This window comes from Myotis yumanensis, unplaced genomic scaffold (assembly GCF_028538775.1).
Source record: "Myotis yumanensis isolate MYYU_CA2020_CCGP unplaced genomic scaffold, mMyoYum1.0.hap1 SCAF_1, whole genome shotgun sequence".
Classification (NCBI taxonomy): Eukaryota; Metazoa; Chordata; class Mammalia; order Chiroptera; family Vespertilionidae; genus Myotis; species Myotis yumanensis.
In genome coordinates this window covers 51,241,963-51,264,790 of record NW_027223752.1, presented here as the reverse complement: position 1 = coordinate 51,264,790, position 22,828 = coordinate 51,241,963, and the positions used below count along the sequence as shown (strand labels likewise).

The 22,828-nt window shown below is 46.6% G+C and overlaps 1 protein-coding gene across 1 annotated transcript; it reads right to left on the bottom strand.

Moving 5' to 3' along the window:
* Positions 1-4,623: 4,623 nt before the first annotated feature.
* On the bottom strand, positions 4,624-19,217 carry UBAP1L (ubiquitin associated protein 1 like). The gene is made up of 5 exons (XM_070404150.1): positions 19,098-19,217; positions 13,401-13,979; positions 10,886-11,092; positions 6,375-6,476; positions 4,624-5,480 (listed from the first exon to the last, which is right to left on the bottom strand). Exons 1-5 carry the CDS (start codon positions 19,215-19,217, stop codon positions 5,346-5,348), a joined length of 1,143 nt encoding a protein of 380 aa, XP_070260251.1. The 3' UTR covers positions 4,624-5,345.
* Positions 19,218-22,828: the final 3,611 nt, after the last annotated feature.

Here is a 22,828-nt window from a genome sequence, read left to right as displayed (position 1 = left end):
GTTCTCGTCGGTAGAGCATGAGACTCTTAATCTCAGGGTCGTGGGTTCATGCCCCACATTGGGCACCAGATGTTGGGGTCCAGCCACAGCAGGTCCAGGGGTTCCCAAAGGTGTGGACGGAGTCAGCGAAGAAGGAATGACACAGAGACAGCGTTCAGTTGATCAGCAGTCTAGCCAGGTTCTCCAGCCAGGTTCTGTGTTTATTTCTCCTGTTACATCTGTATTTATACCAGTTGATTTTAATCCTATCCATTCTATTCCAAAGGTTAGGGCGTTTGTCAATCTAGTTCTGTTCAGTTTAATCCTGTCTAGGTTAATCTCTGTGTTCCATTATAAGGGCTATTCCAAGGTCACTGCTCTACAAGGAAGTGACTGAAGGAGATTATCCTACCCAGTAAAGGTTATGTCCTCCCAGCTTCGCTGCTTGCCTTCCCTGGGACTACCCTGTGTCACTGGGTCTCCAGGGGTATAGGCTTTGGTGCTTTCCCTGGTGGGCAGACCCCTGGGGATGTGGGCCCAACAAGTCCCACATTTATTGCCAACAGTCTTAGTCCAAGTTCTTCATAAGTAGTACATGGTATTTCTGTAACACTAGGGGGTCTTACTGATTCATTCCCTTCCTTAGTCCTGTTAATTCCTAACTCCAGGGAAAAAAATCCCTACCTGGGGAAACAACCTTTCTTGGGGAGGTGGTCCTGGTTAAAACACATAGCGCTAAGAGGGGGAGCAAACATATGCCATATACACCAGGTCCCTTGAAACATAAGCTGTGCAGATGTTTCTTCCCTGCAGCGACTGTGTCAAGCAGCAAGGGTGGACCGGCTTCTGGCATTAATTCAAGTTTTAAGGCCAAAAAATATTTTTAATGTGATTTTAAGTTGGCAGGCATTGAGGCTTAGTGGAAAGCACCAGGGGCTGATGGGCCTCAGGAGAACTGGGTTCTAGTTCCAAAGTTGCTGTTTAGACCTGTGTGGGCCTGCAGAAGCCCTCACTCCATGCTCAAACAAGGTGTCTGGGTTGAAGCCATGAGAAATGTGGAAGATTTTACTTGTTGTTTTACAGGCTCAGCTCTAGGTCCAGCCCTGTTTGCTGGGTGGAGGTGTGAGAAATTTTTATTCTGTGGAAATTGCTGCAGGCCTTTGCACAGGACCAGCTGGGAAGGGCAGGAGTATCAGTGTTTTGGCTTCTGACCTCTGCTTGCCCTTGTCACAGGCAGCCCAGACACTGGTCCTCTCAAGCCCCTGGGGCCTCCAGAAGGTAGGCCTGTGGTGATTGAAGGCAACTCTGCTCCCAGCTGGCCCATTCCTCACAAGGAGGAGAGACTGACATAGCACCACAAACTGTCAGAGCAGAAGGGAGCCCAGATCAGCTGACCCTGAGGGTCACACACTAGCCCTGGGCCCATTACAATAAATAAGAATCCCCAGAGACATTGGCATAAATATAGACACATAGATCAATGGAACGTAATAAAAAGCCCAGAAATCAACCCACACATATATGGTTGATTAATTTATGACAAAGGAGCCAAGAATATATGATGGCAAAAGGACAATCTCTTCAAAAATGATGCTGGGAAAAACTGGACAGCCACATGCCAAAGAATGAAATTCTACCACTATCTTACACCATACACAAAAGTCAATTCAAAATGGATTAAAGGCTTACATGTAAGGCCCCAAACCATAAAGTTTCTAGAAAAAAAAACACATAGGTAGTAAGATCCTTGACATCTGGTCTTGGCAATATTTTGGACATGACGCCAAAAGTAAAAGCAGCAAACAAACAAGCAAATAAATAAAAACCATACACATACACAAAAAGAACAAGTGGGACTACATCAAACTATAAAACTTCTACACAGCAAAGGAGACCATCAATAAAATCAAAAAGCAATGAGAGAAAATATTTACAAATCATATATCTGATAAGAGATTAAAATCCAAATTATATAAAGAACTCAAACAATTCAACAGCAACAAAACAAAACAAAACAAAACAAAACAAAAAAACAACCACCACAATCTGATTAAAAAATAGGCAGATCGAAAAAAAAAGTCAGATCTAGGCTTAGGTGGTTTGACTCAGTGGATAGAGCGTCAGCCTGTCAACTGAAGGGTGCTGGGTTCGATTGCGGTCAAGGACACATACCTAGGTTGCAGGCTCAATCCCTAGCCCTGGTCAGGTGGACTGCGGGAGGCAACCAGTCAATGTCTGCTGGGGTCCAATCCCAGCGGGTCCAGGGGTCTCCAAAGGTGTGGACAGAGTCGGCGAAGAAGGAATGGCACGGGGTCAGCGTTCAGTTGATCAGCAGCCTAGTCAGGACCTCTAGCCAGGATCTCCAGCCAAAGTTCTGGTTAGGATCTGATCAGGATCTGATGAGGATCTGATGAGGATCTGATGTTTATTGTCTTGTTACATCCGTATTTATACCAGCTGATTTTAATCCTGTCAATTTCTATTACAAAGGTTAGGGCGTTTCTTATCTCCATTCCAGGGAGTAAAGATTATGTAGCTTAACTACCCTCCTGGCACTTAATTAAGGGGTTGTATCCCCTCCCTAACCTCAGGGAAAGATCCCCACCTGGGGAAACAACCTTTCTCGGAGAGGTGACCTTGGTTAAAACACATGGCACTAAGAAGAGCAAACATATTAAGAACAATATGCTATATATGCCAGGTCCCTTGAAACATATGCTGTGCAGATGTTTCTTTCCTGCACCGACTGTGTCAAGCAGCAAGGATGGACCGGCTTCCGGCAAATGTCTCTCTCACACATTGATGTTTCTCTCTGTCTCTCCCCTCCCACACTCTCTAAAAATCAATGGAAAAATATCTTCTGGTGAGGATTAACAACAACAAAAAATAGGTAGATTTATATAGACATTTTCCCAAAGAAGGTACATGAAAAGATGCTCAACATCATTAATCATTAGGGAAATGCAAATCAAAACCACAATGATATATCACCTCATACCTCTTAGAATGGCTATTATCAACAAGATAAGAAATAAGTGTTGCAAGGATGTGGAGAAAAGGGAACCCTTGTGCACTGCTGGTGGGAGTGTACATTGGTGAAGCCACTATGGAAAACAGTATGGAGGTTCCTCAAAAAATTAAAAATAAAACATATGATCCAGGAATCTTAATTCTGGGTATTTATCCAAAGAAATGAAAACACTAACTCAAAAATATATGTACACCCCATAGTCATTGCAACATTATTTACAATAGCTAAGATATGGAAATAATCTAAGTGTCTATCAACAGATCAATGGATGAATGGATAAAGAAATTGTGTATGCCCTGTCAGTGTGGCTCAGTGGTTGAAGGTCAACCCATGAACCCAGGAGGTCATGGTTCGATTCCCAGCCAGGGCACATGCCCAGGTTGTAGGCTCCATCCCCAGTGGGGGGTGTGCAGGAGGCAGCTGATCAATGATTCTCTCTCATCACTGATGTTTCTATCTCTCTCTTCCTCTCTGAAATCAATAAAAACATATTTTTAAAAATTATATATATATATATATATATATATATATATATATATATATATTAGAGGCCTAATGCATGAATTCATGCATGGGTGGGATCTGGCTGGCCCTCCCCAATCGGGGCTGATAGGGCCGGGCTGGCCAAGGGGAGGGGCAGTGGGCAGTTGGTGGGCCGGCCCCGGGTGGGGGGGGTGGTCAGGGGTGGAGCTGGCCAGAGGGGAGGGGCCTCAGGCAGTTGGCTGATTGGCCCCATCCCCTGGTTGAACTCTCAGTCAAACTCCCGGTTGAGGGGGAAATTTGCATATTAGCCTTTTATTATATAGGATATATAATGAAATATTCTATAGGATATATAATGGGATATTATCCTATATAATAAAAGCCTAATATGCAAACTGGGAGTTTGACTGGGAGTTCAACCAGGTGGCAGGGCTGACCAGCCAACCTCCTGCGTCCCCTCCCCCTGGCTGGCCTGGCCCGATCCGCCCCGATTGGGGCGGGCTGGCTGGACCCCACCTGTGCACAAATTTGTGCACTGGGCCTCTAGATCAGCTATAAAAAAGAATAAAATATTGCCATTTGTGACAACATGGGTAGACCTCAAGGATATTGTGCTAAATAAATAAGTCAGACAGAGAAAGACAAATACCATATGGCTTCATATGTGAAATCTAAAAATAAAAAACTAAGCTTATAGATACAGAGAACAGAATAGCAGTTGCCAGAGGTGGGCCCAGGGGATGGGAGGTGGGAGAATGGGTGAAGAGAATCAACAACAACAAACAGCAGATTAAAAACAAAGATTTTTAAAAAACAATCCCAGAGAGCTTCTTATAAAAAGAAAACAGATCCCTAGGGGCTACCAAGTTGGACCTTCTGAGTCAGATTCTCCAAGAGTGGGGCCTGGAACTCATTAACAAACTCCCCAGGGGATTCTTATGAATAGCAGCCAGGTCCAATCTCTCTTCTTTTCCTGGGGAAACTGAGGCCCAAAAAAGCTTTGAGCCAGTCATCAGCTGAACCAAAATCAGAAATTAGATCTTTGGACCCACAGTTAGATGTTATTTCCACAAAAAGACCAGGAGCCGATAAGACCCAAAAGAATTGCCCATCATTTTCTTTGTTTTAATTTTTTTAAAATCAAAGCACACAATTTAAAGGGTCAAATAAAGGTAGTTTTACAAGGTTTGTGTGAGAAAACACAGCTCCTTGTCCACACCCTGCCATCTCCCCCTCCCCACTTTCAACTCTTAGCTGATTCTTTGGGTATTGAAGGAAGCCAGAATGTCACCCAAAATATGTTTCTTTGACATAAAAATGTTATTTCGAGCTGAAGGCAATTAAGAAGCAGCAAATGCAGGAAGAGCTTTTCTTCCCCCTCTCTCTCTTCTGTCTAAAGGCAGGATACAAATTCTCCTTTTCTTGAGATTGAGTCTTATCCTTCCGGAGATACCGCAAGTGAGCCGTACTCCATTAGTTCCCTCCCATTATTTACCTTCCTAGTTTGTCATTTTTGGAAGCCTAAAACTGATTTCCTTTGTCTTGTTATCCCTATGCAAATGTGTTCTTTGTTGATGCTACACAAGCCAGAGTTCTAAACCCCTGCTTTCAGCTACTTTTCACGGAGGGGTCTCCCACATAATGTGTGCTGCATATATTAATAAACTGTTTTTCTCTTATTAATTGGTCCAGCTGAAAACCCAAGATGGGTGAAGTTTTGCCTCCCCTATAGTATTTGCTCCCACCCTTGGTATTGTTGCATTTTTACAACAAGCATGCATTGCTTTGTAGACTTGGATTGCCAGGTTTAGCACAGGTCTGGGATGCTGGGCATTGCAGCGTGCCCCAGTGGTCACTGGGCACAGGCCACCAGCTCCTCCAGGGCTTGCTCGTGGCGGTTGCCATGGACCAGCAGCACCTCCTTGATCCGGTCCTGCTGGAAGCCCATGTCGCTGAACTGTTCCCAGAGGCGCAGAAACTCCCCTGCCTGAGGAAGGGAAGGCAGAGAGGGCACTGAGGCTTAGCCTCTACTCTGGGGAGCCCCCTCCCTGGTGTCCTCTACGCCCAGAAAGCTGTGGCCCTCACAGGCCAGGTAAACCTGATCCTGGGCCATACCTGCATTTCCTTTGTACCTGTGAGGTGACATGGGCCAAGGAAGGAGGCCCCAGCCTGGCCACTGACTTGGTCCTGGCTTTACTCCCCCCTCCGGCTCTCTCCTGACTACCTGTGCTTGGGGGCTGGGGCCGGAAGAGGAAAGTCAGATAATGGTGCCCAGAGGATGTGTAGCCCGGGGTCTCTGCCAGGCCCCAAACTCTGCCAAGGTTTCACATAGTACAGCTTTGGTCCCCCTTCCCCCTCTGGCACCAGCGCTTTAAACATCCCTGCTTTTCTTCCTTCCTCCTCCTCTATTTCTCCCACCCTCTGACCCTTCATCCGCCTCTGTGAAGGGTTGCTCTCCAGCCTGAACCAGCTGCTGAGCACGGACAGGTCATATTCATCGGGCACACAGAAGGTACTGCTGGGCCCACAGCTGCCTATATTCTGGATTCCAGATAGACGGCCAACTCTTTGAGCAGAGAGTTCAAGCATCTGTGTGCTGCCTGTGGCTCCCGTCTGCGTGTCTAACAAGGAGAGCGCATTCAATAACACGTGTGCTGATTCAGTTAAATAATACAAAAGCCTTGCCTCTGATTTCCTCCCACCTCATCACCTCGCCTTCTGTGCTTCGTCTCCCTGGGCTGTCTGCTCCCCGGGGCTGAGCAAGCAGCTCTCTCCCTGTGGCCCCCAGGCTGGCTCTGGCACCGCATGTCCCTGCACACCAGGCTCGTGTGTATACCCCATCCCTTCTCTGCCTCGGGGCTCAGGCAGGTGGCCGGCTGACCTGGCTCTCAGAGAACTGGAACATCTCCATGGCCTCCTCCACCAGGCTCTCCTCATAGCCCTGCCGCAGCAGCCGATCACAGGCACTAAGGTAGCTGAGAAACTGGGCCAGAAAGGGGCAAAGAAGGAGGGATTAAGATGAGTGGCTCAGTGGTTGAGCATCGACCTATGAATCAGAAGGTCACAGTTCGATTCCCGATCAGGGCACATGCCTGGGTTGTGGGCTTGATCCCCAGCAAAGGGCATGCAAGAGGCAGCTGTTCAATGATTCTCTCTCATCATTGCTATTTCTATTTCTCCCTTCCTCTCTGAAATCAATGAAAACATGTTTGTTTGTTTTTAAAGGGGAACGGCAGGGGCAGTGGATGGGGTAGAGGAGACACCCCAAGGACCTCAGTAAGGCCTGAGCTCAGGCCAGCTGACTTGGTATCCACCACACATGACATGGCCCCAGAAACCCCATGAACCAATAGAAGAGAAGCAGAGGCCACCTCTGGAGACCTGTGGACAGGTAGACAGCAACAATCCCCAACTAGGGGCTGGGATCCAGGAAAGGGGCTGTTAGGGTGAGCTAAGGGATTCCCAGAAGCTAAGTGGGGAGTGGGACAGGCCTGCAACACAGGAGTCTCTTCTCACTCACCACCCACCGCAGCCTACTCACCCTCCCTGGTGAGCACCTACCTGTAGGAAGGTGCCATCCATACCTGTATACCCCCACCCCACCCCTAGGCGCATACATCTCTGCTACCCAGGACTTCATGAGCCCCCACTAAGCAACAGACCTGCATCCATGCTGGAAAGGGGAAGGGACAGAGTGGACCTCACAGGGCTGAAGACCTGTTCTGGTCACTTCCTGCCTAGTCCTCGGGGGCTGCTTTGGCCCTCAGGATGAAGTGTTGCCTCCCAACCGGGGCTCAAAGGCCTATTCCTGCCTGTCAGTCACCTCTGCTCCTCCCCCAGCCCCCTAGGTCCCTCAGCAAGGCCAGCCTCACTCCTCTTACCTGGGGATCCTCTCTGCCCCGTTTCTAAGGTGCCATGCTTGGTGGCCCCACAGCACATACAACTTTGTAACTGCTCTACTGCCTTCCTCATCTTTCTCATCCACTGGCTTTTTGCTCCATGAGGGAAGGGTTGTGTCACCACTGTGTCCCAGCACCCAGCATGGCAGGCAGAAGGAGCTTGATAAATACATGCTGTGTTTATAAAGTGAATTAAGAACCACCTTCAAGGAGCTCACAGCTCAGTGGGGGAGATAAACCAGATACTGGAAATCATGAGGCCCAGACAAATCAAAACAGAATTTATAGGGAGTCAGTGCCAAATGAAGTTAGTGCCAGACCATAAGAACTGTGGGTATAAGCGGAGAAGAAAGAGGCTGGGTTTCTGCAGACCTTCAGAGCTAGGCGGGAAGCATGGACCATACACACTAATGGTTTCAGCTTCTGAACTGTCTAAGCACTTGCCCCAGGACACCTAGACCTTGCTCTGAGCACAACTGGAAAACCAGCCAGCCAAGCCCTCCTTGCACACCTGAGGAAACGGAGGTCCAGGCAATGCGGGCAGCTTGCCCAGGGTCCCAGGACGAGGGCCCAGATCACCTAATCTCGAGCTAAGGCCTTGTCCATCGTGGGGCCACTACTAGACGAGGAGCTTGAGCGTAAAAGTAGACAGAGTTTCTGAAGGTGAAAACTGGAGTGGGGGCAACGGCATATGGGAGGTCTCCCTCACCTCTCAGCTCATCCACAGCAATGGATCTTGGCCTTAGTGTTGACTGTAGCTACCTGGGAGTTTTAAAACTACCCATAAACTTCCCGACCAGCATGGCTCAATGGTTGAGCGTCGACCTATGAACCAGGGGGCCACGATTCGATTCCCGGTCAGGGCACATGCCGGGGTTTGCGGGCTTGATTCTAAGTGTGGGGCATGCAGGCAGCCAATCAATGATTCTCTCTCATCATTGATGTTTCTATCTCTCTCTCCCTCTCCCTTCCTCTCTGAAATCAATATATATATATATATATATATATATATATATATATATATATATTTTAAAACTACCCATAAACCGTTTTTTCTTGCCTCCAGAATCTCTGATACGGGGGGTGCCGCCTGGGCACTGGACTCTTATAGCTCTCCAGGGGATTCTAATAAGAAGCCAAGGTTGCCCTGTTCGGTTTGGCTCAATGGATAGAGCATCGGCCTGCAGACTCAAGGGTCTCGGGTTCGATTCCAGTCAAGGGCATATACCTTGGTTGCAGGCACATACCCAGTAGGGAGTGTGCAAGAGGCAGCTGATCGATGTTTCTCTCTCTTCGATGTTTCTAACTCTCTATCCCTCTCCCTTCCTCTCTGTAAGAAATCAATAAAATATATTTAAAAAAAAAAAAAAAGAAGCCAAGGTTGAGGACCACTTACTTAAGGTAGAGCTGTCCTTAGTCCATACTACAGGATCCCATGCCAGGCTGCATATCAGAACCATCTACAGGTGTTTGAAAATAACAGGCTCTTGAGGGTACTCCAGAGCCACTGATGGGGACCCTCCCGGGTAGGTCCTGGGAATCTGCATTTGTAAAGATTCTGCTGCTTGGTCAGTTTTGGGGCCTATGGGACTGTAAAAGCCACCAGGCCTACCTCAGACCCCAGGATGGGGCCCCCACAAGTCTATAAGCACATGTTCCCCCCTCACCCCATTCTGTGAATAGGGAAAGTGAGACTCAAAGAGGCGCCCTGATGTGCCTGGAGTCATATGGCAAGTCTGGGCCTGGCCTATGGGCCCTCACATGTGCCACCCATGTGTCCTGCAGGCAGTCAGTGGGCACTTTGATCCTTGTGGAAGGAAGGAAGGAGCGATGGACAAAGCTTGTCTCTGTGTCTCCTTCGTTCTCCCTGGCTCTTCGAAGTGAGGGTCGCCTGATGTCCTACCCTGTGAGCCGTCTCTGGCCATAACAGATGTACCGAAGTATATATGTTTCAAGGGGAGAAGGAAACTGAACCCAAAGGAGTTTCTTAGCTAATGGAGGAACTTCAGAGAATAGAGGAAAATACTAACGTGGTGCAGGAGGATAGATGAAGTCATGCAATGGCCCTTCAGGCCCACCCCTCGGGGCCTAGCCCCTGACTGCCCAGCGGGGAGAACGGCCACCCAAAGACCCGGCGGCCAGCCAGGTGGTCAGCTTATGTCTGGAAACACAATGTTCCTGATACAGTGGGATTCTTCCAGGCCACCCACAGGGAGGCCAGTGCCTCTGCTGGCTCCAACTAATCTTCAGATCTTCACAGCGACAGCCTGAGACCTCAGCCTTGTCACCAGTCCTAGAGACTTAGGGTTGGGGGGACATGTCAGGGCCCCCTCTGTGGACCTGGTCCCTCACAATCCTCAGTGTAGCTCCTTGGCCATGGTCCTGGCTTTCAGTGGCAGCTGAAGGTGGAGGCAACTTTAGATCTATTCTTAAATCTCAGATGAGCCTGGGGTGCTGCCCTGAAAGGTTCTCACACAGAAAATGACAGAAAAGCATTGAACAACAAAGATCCCGAGCTAACCAGCCTGTGACCCCATCTGCAAAGTGAGGATAGTAACAGCAACCTTGAAGAATTGAGAAGACCTAATTGTATACTCTCAGACTGAGGGACTGGCACAAAAAAAGTGCTTATAAATATTAACACCACTAATTCCTGATTGATGAAGGGATATAAAGGTCTGACCATCTCAGCCCCACTTAGGATGACTCTGAAGGGCCATATTTGCTCCAGAGCTGAGAGGATGGCTGACCCTGTCTTTGGGTCTACAAAGCTCAACCTCTCCATCTACCCACTCCCGCTTCTGTCCACTCCCTTCTCCAGGGGTTGATCCCAAGAGCCTCCTTAATTAACTCCATCTGAGTCAGATTCCTGGGGAATCCAACCTACAACAGTGGTTTTTATGTACCCTGGTTTCCCTCATACTTCCTAGCCACGTCTAAACACCCAGGAAGTACCCAATAAATACTGTTGACTAGATGGATAGGTGGGTATGGGTAAACTGAACACAGTTCCTTCGTTGAGGGAAGTGGTTAGAGCTGCACCATCCAATAGTAGTCACATGTAACTATTTTAATTAATTACAATTACAGAAAATTCTCAGTCACACTAGCCACATTTCAAGTAATAACGTATGGCTGGTGGATACTGTATTGGACAACAGGTACAAAACATCTCTCATTACAAAAAGTTCTATTGGGCAGCTGCAGAGATTCTTGGCTGCCCAAAGCTCCAACCCCTGCATTTGGGGCACAAACCAGGAGAGGAGTAAAATATCAAGTCTCCCCCAAGTGAGCATGGGGACTCCTGCTAAACTCCTATGCAGACGGTAGCTTTAGGATCTAGAAACTTGCTCATACCGTCAAGTAATTAATGCCAGGCTGAGATTCTGCCTCTGAAGAGAAAGAAACAAAATTTCTTCAAGTTAAAGGTAAAAACCACGTGGCCACCCGTCTGGTTCCAGCTCCAGTCCCCCAACTCCGGAGGATCACTCACCTGGCTCAGGCTCTGACGCCCCGTCTTCTGCAGAGCCACGATGGCCCTGTGCAGGGGGTACCCCAGGGCGACCACTGGCCCGATGAGGTCTTGCTCCTCTTGGCTAAGGGCGGACAGCAGGTCAGCGGAATCAGGGTGTGATCTGTGGGCGGTGAGAGGCTGGGGCTCCCGCGCAAGAGGTGGCAGGCAGGCGTATGGGCTGAGGGACTGAAATACAGACAAGTTGGATGTGTCATTTACCACTGGGAGCAACATCTGGTTGGGCAGGACACTTTTAAAGGTGCCTTTGCATGCCACCTTCTATACAGAGCGTAGGGGCGAGTGCTGTGGAGAGCTTGGAGTCCTACTCTGGTTCAAACCCCAGATCTCTACTGTTTACTCCATTTACTCATATGTGAAATGGAGGCAATCATACTAGATACCTTAAGGGTTGTTTCGAGGCTTAAATAAGACAATGTGAGAAAAGTATGTAGCAAAGGACCTGCATACATTTCACTTACAGGCTAGAATAACCCTGCTCCTATTGTACCATTTTACAGATATTGAAATCAAGGTTCAGAGAGTTAATGACCTGGTAAGCAGCACACATTTGGGACCTGAACCCTATTCAGAATCAGACCCAGGTTCTTTACCCCACACTTTAGGGCAGCGGTTCTCAACCTGTGGGTCGCGACCCCTTTGGCGGTCGAACAACCCTTTCACAGGGGTCGCCTAAGACCATCCTGCATATCAGATATTTACATTACAATTCATAACAGTAGCAACATTACAGTTATGAAGTAGCAACGAAAACAATTTTATGGTTGGGTCACAACATGAGGAACTGTATTTAAAGGGCCAGAAGGTTGAGAACCACTGCTTTAGGGGGATCTTCCCAGCCAGAGCCTCATTCTTGAATTTGGCTGGGCTGAGACTTGGCAGGGCACAGAGAGGGGTACAGACCAGGCGCAGCTCTGGTGCCGGGGTGAGATGGGTGGCTTCAAGGCCTTTTAATTGGCCTGGCCAACATCACCCCAAGCCTTCCCCCATGAAGAGGCACCTATCTGCCAGCCCTGAATACACTGCCTTGTCCTCTCCTCCCCAAGCCCCACTGCCCTGGCTCCTGGAGTAGAGTGTGTGTGACATTTAAATTCCCCCTCCATCCCCATCTGCTCAGGGGGTTCTCTGCCATGACCTTACCCTTGGGTCTGCCCTTGAGCCCCCCCAGTGGAAAACATCAAAATCTTAGGATCTGAGTCTATTCTTGTGACCTTAAAAAAGATTCTTAGCTGCTGTCTGCCCCAGTTTCCTTCTCTACAGAACATGCCACACACATACACACACACATACACACACACACACACACACACACACACATACACACGGTTGCTGCTAGAGTTATTTTAATCTGGATCAGGGAAGAGCCATCCTGGCATTAACATCTGGCCCTTGATGTGGGCACGGCCAGTCCAGCTCACAGAGCCTCTTCTCTCTGTTTGCTCCCAGCGACGGTGAGAAGGGCTGCTGGCCCTCTTTACAAGGTGGAGAGGGGATGGCTCAGAGCACTTCAGCGACTTGCATAAGATCACACACCAGTGAGTGGAAAAGCCAGGCCTCGAGTCTCTTTTGGATTTAATTTCATGTGGGCCTTATTCTTTTGTACCTACTGGCTTGACTGGGGCCGCTGAGGGGACAGAAAGCTGTGCCCTATTGCTACCTCCTGCTACTAATCCGGACCCACCCCATCTACTCAGGATCCAGGTTGTGTGGAATTTGGTGCTTATACAATTTGGACCTCTTAAATTAAAAAAGACAGAATTATACATATAAAATTAGGCATAAAGCTTTGGAAAGAGCCAAGTCAGAGCCTGAGGCTTAGCTTCATTGGTTTCATGGTAAATTCACTTGTGCTCCCCATTCTGCTGGGTACAGCCTTCTGCCCCCGGCTTTCCCAGCCTGTAACACCCTCACCTCTCTCTCAACACCCGATCCCACCCTTACACAGGGCTGCCTTGTCTCCACACCCCCTTGGGCGATTGTCCAGTGGTTTTGACTTTGTCTCTTCCAACACAGTGTCTGGCAGGAATTTACAGACAGTGACTATTCCCTGATTGAGCGCCCAGCTCACCGACTCTTCAGCAAGCCTTGCCCAGCGAGCCCTGGATTTGAGTCACATTCATTGAGCACCCCCTAGGGGCCCAGTCTGCTGCTGGGTGCTCTGGAAACACAAATGAATGCGATCCAACCCCTGCCCTAAAAGAACATGAGCGCATATTCCACGGGAGAGAGAGACAGGCACTGGATAAGCACAGTTATGTGGCATGAGCCCGAGCAGAGGCAGAGCAGGCACAGTGCGAAGCAGAGGGAATGGGAGCCCTCTGAGCAGGGACCATTCTAGGCAGAGGCTGCAGGAAGAGCCGCAGGTAAGGCTAGGGAGGAGGAGCACAGAGAGGAGGGACCGTAGCTATGGACCTGGCTGGGGACCAGACTATGGGGGCCTTGCTGCTGATCTCGGCAGAGCCGGCAAGTTCCTTACCGGGACTGTGGGCTTGTGGCTCCGCAGCGGGGGCACCGCACCGGCCGTGGAGGGCCGCGGGGGCGGGGCGGGTACACAGGGGCCCGGGGGCGGGGGCGCGGGGCTCTGGGGCGGCTCGGGGCTGGGACAGAGGCTCCACGCCCGGTGGCGGATGCGCTGCAGAAAGGCGCGTGGTCGGGCGGCCGTCCTGCCATCGGAGAGCCTGCGCCGCACACCGGCCAGCTCGGACCTCACGCCTCGCAGCACATGCAGCGAGCACCGGTGACGGCCCGGGCTGGGGCTCGCAGGAGCGCTGGGCTGGGGGCTGCGAGGACCCGGCTTTTCCTCATTGCCAGGGGTGGCTTCCTCCTCCTCCTCCTCTTCCTCCTCTTCCTCCTCTTCCTCGGGCTGCTCTTGGGGTCCAGCCTCGGGGCCGGCGGCTGCAGCCGGCGCGGACGCCAGCCCGCATTCCGGGCTGACCAGCAGGAGCCAGGCTGGAGGGGCTGACGCTGTCCCGGGAGCATCGCACTGGAACTGGCAGGGGCCCCGGGTGACAGCTTCCACCCAGAAGAGCGTCCTCCTCTCCAGGCTGAAGTCGTGCTGCTGAGAGAAGGCTCCGTGAGGCGTGAGGCGGGGCCCCGCAAACCAGGGCTCGCGGGCGCACCACCGCCCCTGGCTCCCCGGACCCTGTTCAGCCAGAGACTTGCCAGACCTGCACAGCCTCCAATTCCGAGCCCAGGCAGCCAGCACAGTCCCCCCGCGCCCTCCGTTTTAGCGAGCACTGGGGTAGGTGGATAGCAACACTGTACAGGTAAACTCTGCATGAAGGACAAATGCAGTGAAATCTAATATCTAAGTCCTTTGCCATTTAGTTTGCTACTGAACAGTAGTAGCAGCTTAAAAACTTGCTCAAGGCGCCTTCCCTTGAGCCCAGCACCGTTTGCCAGTAGGCAGTCAGCCTTGGCAGCCCGCCAGGCACAGAACCTCCCTGTGGGGTGGTGTCTGCCCCATCCTCCTGGCTGCCATCTGAGGTTGCTTGGGACCCAGGCAATATAAAACGTGCTAAGCTTCGTTGAACCCTACGTAGTCGGTTTAGTGTTATTCTTATTTCCAGATTGTGAAAATGAGGCTCAGCAAGTTTAGTTTGCTGGAGGTCAGCTTGGAGGTGAGTGGCTGAGCTGGGATTTTTCTGTCCATCTGACTGTAGGGCTTTATCCACTACATATAAGGCCACCTAAGAAAGCAGTCTGGAGCCCACATAAATAACCTAACTTGAGAGTTTATAAATGAGGCAAAAATAAAATATTCCTGTCACATACCTTTAAAATTAAGAACCAGGAATATAACATGGCATTAAAAATATAAAAAAAATTTTAAGGGCAATTTCAATGCTCTATGATGGCCATTTAAGGAAAAGAGAGGCTAGGGGAATGTTGTGTGTGAGGGAAAGGGGAGACAGAAAGACAGACAGACAGACACAGACACAGGCACTGTTCCCTCCCACTTCTGACATGACCCTGCACTGGGGAGAGAAGCATAATTTAGCTGGTCCAGTGTGGCTCTCTGAGGTAAAGGACTGTGGCTGACTCCTCTGTATCCTCAGAGCTAGGGCAAGCCTGGCACGGAGTGGACATTTGTAAAGGTGTGCAGAATACATGGTTCGAGAAAGAGATTGGAGCAAAATAGATGAGTTGTGAAAAACATAAGAGGAAAAAGACAACTTCAGAACTGGTGAGACAGACTTGTGAAGAGAGAGACTAAATTAAAGAGACAGCCAGCAGGACTTCAGGGATAAAATGATATGAAGACCCAATAAAAATACCAACACTTGTGATTGCTGGAACTAAGCAAGATGATTCTAAAGTTCACATGAAAAATAAACAAATAAGAATAGTCAGAAAAACTCCCGGGACAAAAAGATAAGTAGGACTGGCCCTACAACTGTTTTATTATATTATAAAACATCAATAATTAAAACTATGGCACTGGCTCAGATAGATTAAAGGTAGAGAATAGAAAGTCCAGAAATAGACCTTAATATCTATAGGGCTTTAGTAAATAATAAGATAGCATCTCAGGCAATGGGAAAAAGAGGAACTAATCAATAAATGGTGTTAGCTATCTGGAAGAAAATAAAATTAGATCCATTCTCACATTATATAGAAAAAGAAAAATTCAAAAAAGATAAAAAATTCAAATGTGTGATATGAAACCATAAAAGTACTAGAAGAAAATAATACAGAGATCCTTCATAACATCAAGGGGAAAGCCTTTCTTACTCAGAATCAAAATCCAGAAGCCATAAAAGTACACACAGGCACATGTCCAAAATCTGCATGGCCAATGTCATGAGCAAGGTCAAAGACAGGTGACAAACTAAGGGGGGGAGTGGGGGAGGAAATAGCACTCACACAGAGATAAAGGGCTAACTTTATTAATATAGGGAGTGCCTAAAAATAGACAAGAAAAAGACTCACAGCCCAACAGGAAAGTGGACGAAAGATAATATGGACAGTCCACAGAAAAAGAAATACAGATCTCTCTTAAACATAGAAAAAGCTGCTCAACCTCACTCGTAATAAGAGAAAGTAAATAAGCAAAATAAAACTACACTGAAATACATTTGCCTGTCCCTGGGCAAAGACCCAAAGTCTGATACACTCTGTTGGGAGTATGGGAGGTACAGGCCTCTTGTACTTCGTGTAGTGTGCTGGTCGGGATATATATCAGTATAATCCCTACGGAGAACAATTTGGTAATGTACTTAAATTCAAAAGGACGTTTGTATATACTCATTTCCTGCAGCATTGTTTGTACTGGCAAAAGACTGGGAAGAACCTGCCCTGGCCGGTTTAGCTTAGCTGGTTGGAACGTCAAAAGGTGGTGGGTTTAATTCCCAGTCAGAGAATTCCCATATCCAGGTTGTGGGTTCTATCCCTGATCAGAGCCAATCAATGTTTCTCTCTCACATCGATGTTTTTTTTTTCTCTCCCTCTCTCTTTCTCTCTCCACCCACCTCTCTCCCTTCCTCTCTCTCTAAAAAAATAGACTAAAATAAAATAAAAATCAATTAAAAAAGCACTGGGAAGAACCTAAGTGTCTATCAAGAGGGGACTCGGTCAATAAAGTATGATGTATCCATATAGTGCAATACTTCAGTGAAAAACAAAACTGAAGAAGCTTTCTAGGTACAGATATGGAAGATCTTAAAATATATTGTGAAAAAAGCAAGAAGAACGGTGCATATAAAATGCTACCTTTGGTGTAAAAGGGGGGAAATATCTGTATTTGCTTGTATATACACACATAAGAGCCTCTAGAAGAATATATAAAAAATGAGTAACAGAGGTCATCAGTGATGGGGAGGAGGTGGGGAACAGGGCAGATGGGAAGGCACACTGCTTGGGGGCCAAACTGACCCCATCACCTTGATTTTGTAACTAAAGTGTTACTGAAACAGAGCCATGTCCAACCTCTCCTTCCCCTAAAACTCTGGCAATTATACTATGAAACAACAAAACAGACTCGGAGAGACGTTAAGCACGTAAGGAAGGGCTCCTTGGGAAGGAGCAGGGTGAAGGGGTGGCGTGGGCTCTGGGGTGTGACAGACCCCGGTGGGAACCCTGGCTGTGTCACTCACAGGCCCTGAGACCCTGCGGATCACCCGGTGGGGGCTTTGATTTCCTGTGCCGTGGGGTAGGAACACCCAGCTGAAAGAGTCATAAAAATGAGAGAAGAGTGAACATGTAAAGAGCCCCTCACATGGGCCTGGTGCACAGCAGGTAAACATTGACTGGCTCAATAAATGGAAGCTGTTATTACTTTTCCCTTTAGGGCACGACAGGTTCGTCGGGAAATCTAACCACCATGTATAACATCATCCTTATGGGAAAATGCATTTTAAGCTCTTAACACTGGGAATACAGCCCAGTGAACTGGAAGGACTGATCAGGAGAGGCTGTAAGTCATACTCGGAGTCTCAGGCTTCTCTATTTGTTAGTTTGGCCCAACAGTTAATGAAATGGGAGTTTAGGAAGGGAAATAGGCTTAAGGGATTGCAGGCGCCCACCCTGAAAGCAGGAGGCAAAGCCAAGTCGGCATCTGGCTAAGACACTGGACGTGGGCTTGGCAGAAGGGTGCCTGTTTCTGCTACCAGGGAAAAATAGCCTCTTCCCAGCTAGACTTGAGCTCAGCAGGAAAGGAAAAGCTGTGATAATCCACCGCCACTGGAGCTCAGTACAGCGAATTCCTCTTCCCAACAACACAAGCTCTCCTGCCAGAGTGAGCGCCCACAACACGGGCTGTGGGGGAGAGAGAGCAAGAGCTCCTGCCCCACAGCGAGTGCTCTGGGCTTCACAGAGCTTATTTCAACTCTGGAAACATCTGTCCTGAGGAGCCTCGGGGCAACTCCGGGGTCTGCAGATGGAGCAAAACTGCACCACACCTCCTGCTCCTGTGTCCCAGGCCATTCGAGCCCCTCTCCCCAGGCCTCTCCTTTCTGATTGTGCTCTCTGCTGACTTCCCGCAACCCTTTGCCTTCAAACATCCCCTGTCCAGTGTCTCTCCTGTTCCAGTCCTGCTCTTAGTGAATAAAAAATGATCTGGAGTCAGGACCTGGGTTTTAGTCTGGCCACTAACTTTGCACAAATCATTTCCTTTTTCTGGGTTTCAGGTTCCTCAAAATGAGTGAGAGCTGATCTAGATTCTCAAACTTTTCCACGAAGCACCCTGCAGGCAGTGGAGAATGAGCACGCAGGAGTCTGAACACTCGGTTCTAAGAGGCCCAATGCCAGCTCCACAGTTCTTTGCAATCTTATTCTTTCATTTTTATTTATCATTATTATTTTTTAATATATTTTTATTGATTTTACAGAGAGGAAGGGTGAGGGATAGAGAATTGGAAACATTGATGAGAGAGAAACATTGAACAGCTGCCTCCTGCATGACCCCTATTGGGGATCAAGCCCACAAACAAGATACGTGTCCTTGGCCGGAATTGAACCTAGACCCTTCAAGTCCACAGGCCGATGCTCTATCCACTGAGCAAAACTGGTTAGGGCTTATTCTTTCATTTTTAAAGAATTCATGCGAATTTTGCATGCTACCCCATGATACGTCTGTGTTCTAATGTGAATGCAATAGGTTCCCCCTAATTCTTTAAGTAAACTTGATTTTCCTGGAAGTTAAATAATCATGTTTATCCTGAGGCCACATGTGATACGATCACACACACTGGGTGCCTATCCCAGTGTGTGAGCCATGGGGCAAGGGGAGCTTTGAGTGCCTCTGGGGCAGACATGGGGAATGGTATTCCTTTCTAATGTGCCCCAGGTGGCATTTTAACAGAGGATTCTGGATCTAGTGTCTTCACCCTAAGGAGTGATTCTAATGGAATTTTAGATACGGCAGCAGAGAGGAACTGGAACATAGGTGCCATGATCCTCAGTCACTTTATGTAGGTGACCTTCCAGTTATCCTAGGCTAAAATAAGACCAGTAAATAATCCTCATCACCAGGCAACCAGCCTTCCTCATGAAACACCTTTCCCTCTTAGGTTCTTTCCAAACTCCCTGAAATATACCAGAGCAGGCCTCGCTGCCCTTTAAAATCAAGGAGCAAGGTCCCATGAGGCTCAGCATCAGGCCCACAGACCCAGGGACTAGGAGATACATAGATAGACAGACAGACAGACAGACAGAAATACAGAAATACACTTACCATAGAACCCAGCAGAAGCTCCCTGCAGGCTGGGACACTGAGTTCTGGCCCAGGGAGAAGCTCTGTGCTGGTCAGAAAGCCCTTGGGCACCTTGAAAGGGACACCATCGAGGGCACTCATTCTGTCAGAGGAGTGTGGGGATGGCCGAGGCAGGCTGCCTGATGGCAGCGGGAGAGTGTAGTCCTGAGGACCAGGCTCAGGCCTCAAATGGCCTCAGTGCTCTCCTGTGTGGTGACTTAGCTGAGTCCCACACAGCCAAGAAGGAAAGGTAATGTGGCCAGTGCTGCATAAGGGAGGAAATGGATAAAAACAAGACCATTCAAACTGACAGGGATTGACTACTTCATGTTTAAGTCTTACACTACTAGGGCATTGTTTACCAAAACAAGGTCTAGAACTCTAGTTCTAAAGTCTTGCATTAAAAGAGTTTTCATCCCCCAAAAAGTGTATAGTTCTTGTAAACCTAATAAATATCAAAATCAGTGGGTTAAAATTAACAAGAAAGAGTTTTCACTCAAACGTTTAAGGAAAAAATATCAAATTACAAAAACTCTTCCAAAAAAGAAAAGAAGGAATACTTCCTAACTCGTTTGGCATCACCTTGATACCAAACTTGACAAGAAAATTAGACGCTGATCTCTCATGAACATAAATGAAAAAAATCTTAACAAAAATAATTATGGATAAAAAAATACTGCCAAGTTGAGTTTATTTCAGGAATGAGAGGTTGGCTTAACATTCCAAAATCAATCAATGGGAGTAAAGATAAACACCAATAGAATAAAAATTAAAAATTATATAATTATTTCTCTCCATAGATACAGAAAAATTACTTGATAAAATTAATATATTTTCATTATTTTAAGAACAACAAACCCTTTTAGCAACTTAGAAATAGAAAAGAATTTCCTTAACCTAATAAAAATAGCTCCAAAATATCTAACGCAAACAACCCACTTAATGGTAAATACTGAAAGATATCCTCAAGATTGGAAATGATGAGACAAGAATGTCCCCATCATCTCTTCTGTTCAACATTACACTGAAGTACTAGCCTGTTAAAAAGAGAAGGGAAACAAATAAAAGTATGAGGATTGGAAAGAAAGAAAACCACCATTATTTATAGATGACATAATTATATGTAGAAAATCCAAAAGAATTTATGAGGGTTATTGGATATATGGTCAATATATAAGAATCAATTATATCTCTATATACAAACAACAAACCATATGCTATATTTTAAAAATTTCAATCTCTAATGAAATTAAAAGATACCATTGGTATTAGCATCAACTACCTAGGACTCAGTATAACACAAGATGTATAAGGCCTCTACACAGAAAACTGTAAAATATTAGAATAAATGGAGGAACATACCACGACCATGATTGTAAGACTCAATATTGTAAAGATATCAGTTCTCCCTGAATTGATTTACAGATCCCACATATCAAAATTCCATCACACTTTTTGGTGTAAATTGGCAAACTAATTCTAAAATTTAAATGAAATGGAGAGGGCCAAGAAAAATCAAGACAAACTTGAAAGAAGAAGCAACACAGTTGGAAGATATACTTTTTGATATCAATCAAGACTTTAAAGTTACAGGAATTCAGAGAGTGTTGTACTAACATGAGGGCGTATGAAGGGACCAATAGAACATAAAAGAAAATCCAGAGACATGTCCACACATATATAAATAGATCTTTGATATATGACCCTGCAGAGCAGTAGGAAAATGAAGGTATTTTTATTTATTTATTTAATCATCACCGAAGGATATTTTTTTCCATTGATTTTTTTAGAGAGAGTGGAAAGGAGAGGGAGAGACAGAAACTCCGATGTGAGAGAGACACATCAATTGGTTGCCTCTGGCATGCCCCCGACCAAGGCCAGTGGCTCCCGAGGTACGTGCTCTTGACCAGAATTGAACCCAGGACCCTTCAGTTTGCAGGCTGACACTCTATGCACTACGTCAAACTAGCTAGGGCTAAAAGTATTTTTAATAAATGGTTCTGGGTCAATTGGATGGCCACCTAGAAAAAAAAATCTTGACCTTATATCATACACAAAAATCAATTCTACGTAGACTATAGATCTAAATGTAAAAGGTAAAAAGGTAAAGCTTGAAGATAAATTGGAGAATATACTCATGGCCTTAGAATAGGCAAAAGTTTTTTAAACAGAATACAAAAAGGACTAGCCATAAAGGAAAATATTGATAAATTGGGTTATATTAAAGTTAAGAACTTCTGCCCTAGCCAGTTTGGCTCAGTGGATAGATCTTTGGCCTGTGGACTGAAGGGTCTGGGTTCAATTCTGGTCAAGGGCATATGCCTGGGTTGTGGGCTCAATCCCCAGGCGGGGGGCATGCAGGAGGCAGCCAATCAATGATTCTCTCATCATTGATGTTTCTATCTCTCTATCCCTCTCCCTTCCTCTCTGAAATCAATAAAAATATATTTAAAAAAAAAAGATTTAAAAAAATAAAGTTAAGAACTTCTATTCATCAGAATATACCATTAAGAGAATTTTTAAAAATCAGAATGGGAGAAGATATTTGCAGTGCATGTATCTGACAAAGGATTCATATTCAGTATATACCAACAATTTCTATAAAACAATAAGAAAAAGAGCCAATACAAAAAATAGGAAAGAAAGTTTAATAGGCACTTCACAAAAGAGACTAGCCAATAGCCAATAAACATATAAGTTAATTTCATTAGCCATCAGGGAAATGAAAAATAAAGCAATGAGGTATCACCATACAGTTAACATTTTAAAAGCCTGATAATATCAACTGATGAGGACGTGGAAATATCTGGAACTCTTGTGCACTGTTGGTGAGAAAGTCAATTAGTGTTTGTCAACAGTATCTACTAATGCCGAAATCTAAGAATTAAAAACGCATCGACACATAGCCTCTGGGCCTATCAAGTGAAGGATCTGTTAGTTTAATAATCACAATAGCCATGGATTTAATTTTTGTATTTTAAACATTAAATAAAGATTCTGTCACCTTAAAACACAAATCAGCACTCATTCACAGGAATTCAAGCTCATGACTGCCTATAATATGTAATCCAGACTCCTGACTGCAGTCTGTCATTTTGCAAACAATCAGGGTTTACCTAGGAGTACCTTTGGTTTAATACAATCTGTCATCCCTACCAGCATGGTGCAAAGCCCGTAGAATTGATTTTTGTGTATGATGTAATGTAAGGTCACCGGGGTCATCCCCATGCCCACATGAGAGCATCATGTAAAGATGAAGAGTAGGTAATCTGAGTATAGAGAGGACAAATGAGACTAGATGGGCAAATCCCTTAATCCCCTCATCTCCAAATGGTCTGTGTCCATTTGGCTGTGACTGAGCTTGAGGGCAAGGGGCAGGGTGGGTGGGGGTTATAGTAATCAGTCTACAGGGAGCCCAGGCAATAACATTAGTATTATGTTTAAAGGTCTCCATTATACTTTCTAAATGACTTCATCCTTGCCCATAACGTCAATAATCTATGTGCCAATGACTCACACATGAAATTCTCCAGTTCTCTTCTGAGATGAAACTCAAAAGCACAGCTACCTACAAGGCATCTCCTCCAAGATGTCTCCAGGGTGCCTCAAACCCAACATATCCAAAGTGAACTCCTGATTTTCCCTCCCCCAAACTGCTCTTCCTCCCCCAGTTCTCTCTCACTTGGACCATTAGTGTCCATGTATCCTCTTAT